Genomic DNA, 6,631 nt, shown 5'->3' with positions numbered 1-6,631 from the left:
GCTCTGGGGGTGATGGGCATGGTGGCACAGGCAGTGTTCTCCTCAGTCCTGCTGGTGAGGGGGAGAGGCTTGGGGACTGGACAGATCCTGTGGGTCAGCAATTGGTTGCACAGCTAGTACCAGCAACAGGGGTTTAGTTTCTATGACCAGGAGACCCTCTCTGAGGACCACTGACTGCTGTCAGTGGTGTCTACGCTGTTCCTGAGGCTGTTTGGCAGAGGTGAAGCTGATCTCCAGCAAGAACAAGGTGCTGCTGACAGGCACACTGTGAACATTGCTGCTCTGTTCCTTGCCTGTATCATCAAGGGGGTGAGTAAAGGGTGGCGGAGAGAAAAACCAGCAGCTTGAGAGTGTAGGCACACGAGTGCAGACCCCAGTGTGATGTGCTTCCTATTCCTGCACTGTCCTGCATCTACTGGCTAGAGCAGGGACGGACCTTGCTGCAGGGCAGTGGTGGCAATCGGTGGCTTGCACAAAGGCAGTGCTGTCTGGGCTGTGTGTCACACACACGCTTTGAAGGGGGGCAGCTTTCCTGTGCAGGACCAGTGCTGTCCCTGCCAGCTGCACGTAGCTGTCTGTGAAAGCCTTGGCACCTCACATAACACTACAGGCCTTTCTTTGGCCATTCCATTGAGTAACTGTCCTGAAATCTGTTAGGCCATGTGGGGATGAAACGAGACAGCTCTCATGATAGTCAGGAGAGATCTGGGAAGTACAGCTGATGGAGATCAGAAAGCGAGAGACTTAGCTCTCCCTGTGGTCCATGAGTCCATTTGATCAGCTGAATCCCTGTGTAGGCTGCCCAGAAAATAACAACTAGAGAAAGATTCTCTTGTCCTAAACGTGTGCATCTGCTGTCATCTCAGTTGTCCAAAGGAAATCATCCTCCTGCTCAGAAATGATGCCCCAGATACCACCCTGTCTCTCAGAGCAGATACATTAGAACATGTAGTTACCTCCATGTCTCTTGGACCAGCTCTGGCACCTCAACTGTCACCAGGTGTTTGCATCTGAACACCTCACTCCTGGGCTTCATCTCCAGTAATTAGCATGGGAGCTGCCTGCAGGCAGCGAGGGGAGAGGAGCCAGGCAGAGAGAGGTGTTAAAGGCAGTCAGCAGTGGGAGGATGCTGAGAGCTCACTAAGGGAGAAATCCTCACAGCCCTTGACACGGTAAGTCTCTGGCTGCAGGAATCTCCTGAAGCTGGTACATCCCACAGTTGACAGGATCTGTCAGGATGACTCTCACAGTATCCCTGTTGGAGAGGAGAGGAACATGCTCCAGAGCAGGGCTTCCCTGCTGCACGGTCAGAGGGACAGGGCACGATCGCTGCCTTCTCCTGGGGACAACTGCAGGGGTGTGAAGGTGGGTGTGCAGCCAGGGGTGCCCAGGGCCGTCCTTCCGAGCAGGGTCCCTGAACACCCCAGGGGCTGTGTGCTGGGGCAGGGACTCTGCCGCCTGCCAGGGTCAGCACTCAGCCTGCCCGGGGAGCTGCCCACGATGCTGCAGGGAGAAGCTGTGAGTGGAAGGCAACCTCTGGCAGGGCAGGACAGGATCCTTCTTCTGCAGAGAGGCTGCTGCGTGGGTCAAGGCTGCTCACAGCTCCAGATCACCACTACGAAACTTCCAAGGGGATGTTTCAAGGGAAAGTTCAAGGCAGGGTTTACAATAAAGATAAGGAGATTTCCCAAGTCTGTGTTTTCAGTTTCGTACTGTGAGGGCAGGGGAGAGAAGAGGGGCAGTGGGGGAGGGAAAGAGAAAGAGAAAAGGACCTGTCAAGTTTGAGCAAGTCATTGAGACTCCTGAGCTGCAACTTGGAGTGGCCAGTAGGTCTGCTAATAGCCTCCTAAAGTGCCTTCAACTGCTCTTCTGCCTATGGACAGCACCAGCATCACCTCTGCTGGACCCATCAGGGTTGTTCTGAACTTTTGACACTCCCAACAGGAACATGTGCCCAGCCAGTCCCTGCAAACAGAAGGGTTTCTGTAGGGCCAAGGTGAGTGCCCAGAGGTTCACATGGGATTTGTTAGCAGGGAAAAGACATGGAACAGGGAAACACCTCCCAGGGAAAAAAAAAATCTCTAGGCAGCAGATATATGATCAGGAAATGAGAGGAAACTAAAACCAGAAATGTTGTGGGAGGGAGAATGAGCAAGCCTCCTCTCCCACCCAGCAAACCCCATGCCCTCAGGGCCGCGGGGTCCAAGGCGTGAACCACCTCCTCTGCAGCCAGAGCTCCAGCAGAGCCGTGGTGCAGCTCTCCAGCCACGGGCCCTTCTCTCTCTGCAGAGCACAGGGGCTGAGAGCAGCTGCCCGGCAATGTTGGTGTCCGGGAGGTGGTGTGCACAGCTGGGTAAGGGTAACGCTGTCCTGAGTCAGTGCCTGAGTGCTTCTAACCTGGCATCTCTCAGCCAGACCCTCACCTTATTTTAACTTGTTTCTCCACTGGTCTAGGTTATTCTTATTTTATTTTGTTCTTGCTGTCAGGCTCTCTGGGGATGGGAGTTTCAGCTGCAGAGTCACACACTGATCTTGTGTGTCATCCCATGCAGGTGTGTCCATGGGAACAGGTGTCCCAGCTTTCCTCTCACCTGTGGAGATCTCATCCATACAGTCTGTGGGGCTGGGGAATGAGCTGACTCTTACTGAGATGCCATCTTTAGGGCACTTGGCTGTCTATTTGAGTTGTTCTTCCAAGCCTTGAACTGCCCTCAAGGATGCAAAGCTGTCCCATAGCACCTCTCTTTTCTCTGAAAGCCCCACGGAGAACACAGAGACTCTACGACCGAGGAGATGCTGTCGGGTTGGTGAAATGAGGCATGTGTGTCCTTGGCTAGAAGTGGGGTTCTGAGACCTTGAGAACGAGTGAGACATTTAGTGGTCTGCAGTGAATCCCTCTGCTCTCAGCAGTGTCTGGTGGTCTTCAGGGCACCATGGGAGTGTGATCACCCTCCATCTCTGAAAGGTGCAAGCCCAGGGCAGCTGGGAACAAGGCGGAGGGACAGACCAGCTCCCTTCACTCTGCTCTAAGCCACAGGCAATCCTCCTGCCTCTCAGGACTCCCTCTGTTCTCCCTGAGGACAGCAGAAATTCTGAGGTTTCTGACATCCAAGAACACTCCCCAGGAGAAACGGAGGGAAACTTTAAGAATAAACTCTGAAATTGCCCTCTGCCATTCTGCTTCCTCACTGCAGGGAGTGCAGGTGCTGACAGGCCCTTCTGCGTTAGGAGCAGTTTCATCTGACAAAGTCCAACACCAGGACTGGGTCCTTCCCCCACCTTTCCCATGAACCCACTCCTGCAGAGTAGGGCTGACTCCTCGGCAGGCAGCAGGCAGAGCCCGTATTTGTCATGGCACATTCAGGCAGCACCAAGCAGGGTTTCAGAAATGGAGCTGAAGGAAGTTCTCATAGAAAAGTAAAAAGGGGGTGGGTGTAGAAAGGGGAGCATCTAGGAGAAATGGCTTTTGTTTTGTTTAGAGAAGTCTCCCCTAACTTCTCACTGCATTTTCCTCCTTGGACAGTCACTCATGACCAGAGGCAGCAGATGTCCAACGCCAGCTTCATTACCGAGTTCCTCCTCCGGGTTTTCGCAGACACACGGGAGCTGCAGCTCTTGCACTTCTGGCTCTTCCTGGCCATCTACCTGGCTGCCCTCCTGGGCAACGGCCTCATCATCACCGCCATAGCCTGTGACCACCACCTCCACACCCCCATGTACTTCTTCCTCCTCAACCTCTCCCTCACAGACCTGGGCTCCATCTCCACCACTCTCCCCAAAGCCATAGCCAATTCCCTGTGGGACACCAGGGCCATCTCCTACTTGGGATGTGCTGCACAGCTCTTTTTCTTTCTCTTCTTCATTGGACGAGAATACTTTCTTCTCACTGTCATGGCCTACGACCGCTATGTGGCCATCTGCAAACCCCTGCACTACGGGACCCTCCTGGGCAGCAGAGCTTGTGTCCACATGGCAGCAGCTGCCTGGGGCACTGGGTTTCTCTATGCTCTGCTGCACACTGCCAATACATTTTCCCTACCCCTCTGCCAAGGCAATGTCCTGGACCAGTTCTTCTGTGAAATCCCCCACATCCTCAAGCTCTCCTGCTCATTTTCCTACCATAGGGAGGTTGGGGTTCTTGTGGTTAGTGCCTCTTTTGGATTTGGGTGTTTTGTTTTCATTGTGGTGTCCTATGTGCAGATCTTCAGGGCCGTGCTGAGGATCCCCTCTGAGCAGGGACGGCACAAAGCCTTTTCCACGTGCCTCCCTCACCTGGCTGTGTTCTCCCTGTTTCTCAGCACCTCATTTTTTGCCTATCTGAAGCCCCCCTCCATCTCTTCCCCATCCCTGGATCTGGTGGTGGCAGTTCTGTACTCAGTGGTGCCTCCAGCAGTGAACCCCCTCATCTACAGCCTGAGGAACCAGGAGCTCAAAGACCCTCTGAAGAAGCTGAAGAAACTATGTAGCTGCTGCTTCCAGCTTCAGGGAGTTAAAAACTTTCCTATCTTCCAGTAGTATGTCTCAATAGGTCTTTAGCCCACTCTTCAATTGTGTTTATGTCTATTCTTTTTTATCTCTAGGTCTCAAAGAGCTCTTGTATGAATGGTCCTTGAGAAAGGCGGACTGCGTCAGATGCAGTTTGCACTTAGCATAAGGTTGAGGAGAGCAGTTTATGGTTTCCTGAATTACATCATGTTTAAATTTGTTTGTTAGCAAGGAAGTTAAACATGCTGTGTCCGTGTGCAGCCAGTTCACTGAGGAACTCAATGAACTGAGAAAATGAACTGAGTTCATTGAGTCAATGCCGCTCAGTTGGTGGCCGGTCACAAGTGGTGTTCCCCAGGGCTCAGTACTGGGGCCCGTTCTGTTTAATATCTTTATCAATGATTTGGAGGAGGGGATCCACTGCACCCTCAGTAAGTTTGGAGACGACACTAAGCTGGGCAGCAGTATTGATCTGCTGGAGGGTAGGAAGGCTCTACAGAGAGATCTGGACAGGCTGGATTGATGGGCCAAGGCCAATTGTATGAGGGTCAAGAAGGCCAATTGCTGGGTCCTGCACTTGGGTCAAGCCCACACACCACTACAGGCACGCAGGGAAGAGTGATTGGAAAGCTGCCTGGTGGAAAAGAACACGGGGGTGTTGGTGGACAGCCAGCTGAATGAGCTGGCAGTGTGCCCTGGTGGCCAAGAATAGCATCTTGCCTTGCATCAGGAATAGCGTGGCTTTGGCCTGACCTGCTTGGAAGACTCCCATGGGATACAGCCCTGCAGAGAAGAGGGGTGCAGAGAGCTGTTTGATGGTCAAGGGTCTCTTCTTTCAGCTCCAAAGTGGTCCCCCCTGGCAGGCAGGAGGTCCTGCAGAGGTGGCAGGAGGAAGGCCTGGATGAGAAAGGAGCTCCTGACTGGAACCAAGCATGAAGAGGAAACACAGAAAAGGTGGAAGCTGGATGACTCAATAGTTCTGTGGTTGTGTGCTGGAGAGAACTCTTTGCATGTGTGTGTTCTTGTCTGGGCATAGGGGGACGAGGGGATCCCAGGGCCAGGTTCTGGAGAGACAGAGTGTCTAAGACAGCTTCCTGGAGGGATCCGTACTGTCTGCGTTTCTATATAGGTGTACATCTCACACTGACATCGTATAGCATACAAACAGCCCAACCCGTGTTTCCCTTTTTCCACTGACCATGATTTGCTTGGCCGACAGACCTCCCAAGGTCCCTTCCAGGATGAGTGATTGTGCATTTCCTTCCACCATGGGTCTTCCCTTGATGATACAGCATTGGTGGGGCAGCAGGGCCGGGTCAGTGCAGGGACAGGGCTGGCTCTGACAGGGGCCATGGAGCAGCTGCTGGGAGGTGACAGCAAGGACAGTTTACAAGGGAGAAATGTATGTATATATTAACTTCATTGTTTTTAGGAAGGCAAAGCTCTGGCAAAGCTCAAGCTGTCGCTGGCAGAGGTCCCACAAAGTCAATCCGCACTTGTGCCCATGGGCCTTCAACACGTTGTTGCTGGACTGGGGCTTTTACTCCAGTGTAATCTGCATTGGTCATGGCACGAGACAGACAGTTCCTACACTAACAAGAATTTTGCTGCTCCAACTGGCTAATAAGGAGTTTTAAATGTGTTTTCTGTAAGCAGCAATTCCAGATTTACTTTTCTTCAGAGCTCTTTTGCTTCTGAGCATCCAGAGAGCCAGACCAAAAGATGTATCGCTCGTCATTTCAGTTACCACCCTCACCCATGAACCTTCCACTTTTGCTGCAGGGCTTGTCCCTCAGTTTACAGAATGAAGTTGGCATGAGGCTGCTTCTTAGCAGAGCTTCCCAGACAAAATGCTCTTTGAGTCCAGCCAAGGGTGTGTTGGGGACAATACCTGAAGTCAGCCAACCCAATATTAAATGAACAAAGAGTTATTTGTTGAGGGAATTCTGTGTGCAGGAGTAAGGCCTGCCTTCCGTCCAAGAGTGCAGGTTTTTTATACTATACGGGTAGGGCACCTTAAAAGGGGAATGCCACATTGCTGATTTGCTGAAATCCATCTGGGAGCTAAAAAGCAGCCAATGACCCAGACCCTTGGCCCGGGATTTCCAAAGGCCAGCCAATGCAGTTTGGAATGGGTCCTGAGGAC

At 52.5% G+C, this 6,631-nt stretch overlaps 1 protein-coding gene across 1 annotated transcript; it reads left to right on the top strand.

The window, feature by feature from the left end:
* Positions 1 to 3,546: 3,546 nt before the first annotated feature.
* On the top strand, positions 3,547 to 4,515 carry LOC309603213 (olfactory receptor 14A16-like; the record flags this gene model as incomplete). The annotated part of the gene is made up of 1 exon (XM_082338114.1): positions 3,547 to 4,515. One exon carries the CDS (start codon positions 3,547 to 3,549, stop codon positions 4,513 to 4,515), a length of 969 nt encoding a protein of 322 aa, XP_082194240.1.
* Between the last annotated feature and the right edge of the window lie 2,116 nt (positions 4,516 to 6,631).

This window comes from Platalea leucorodia, assembly GCF_965183815.1.
Source record: "Platalea leucorodia genome assembly, contig: HAP1_HAP1_SCAFFOLD_24, whole genome shotgun sequence".
NCBI classification, from domain to species: Eukaryota; Metazoa; Chordata; class Aves; order Pelecaniformes; family Threskiornithidae; genus Platalea; species Platalea leucorodia.
The sequence above is the reverse complement of the archived record's forward strand: the minus strand, read 5'-3'. Positions and strand labels throughout refer to the sequence as shown.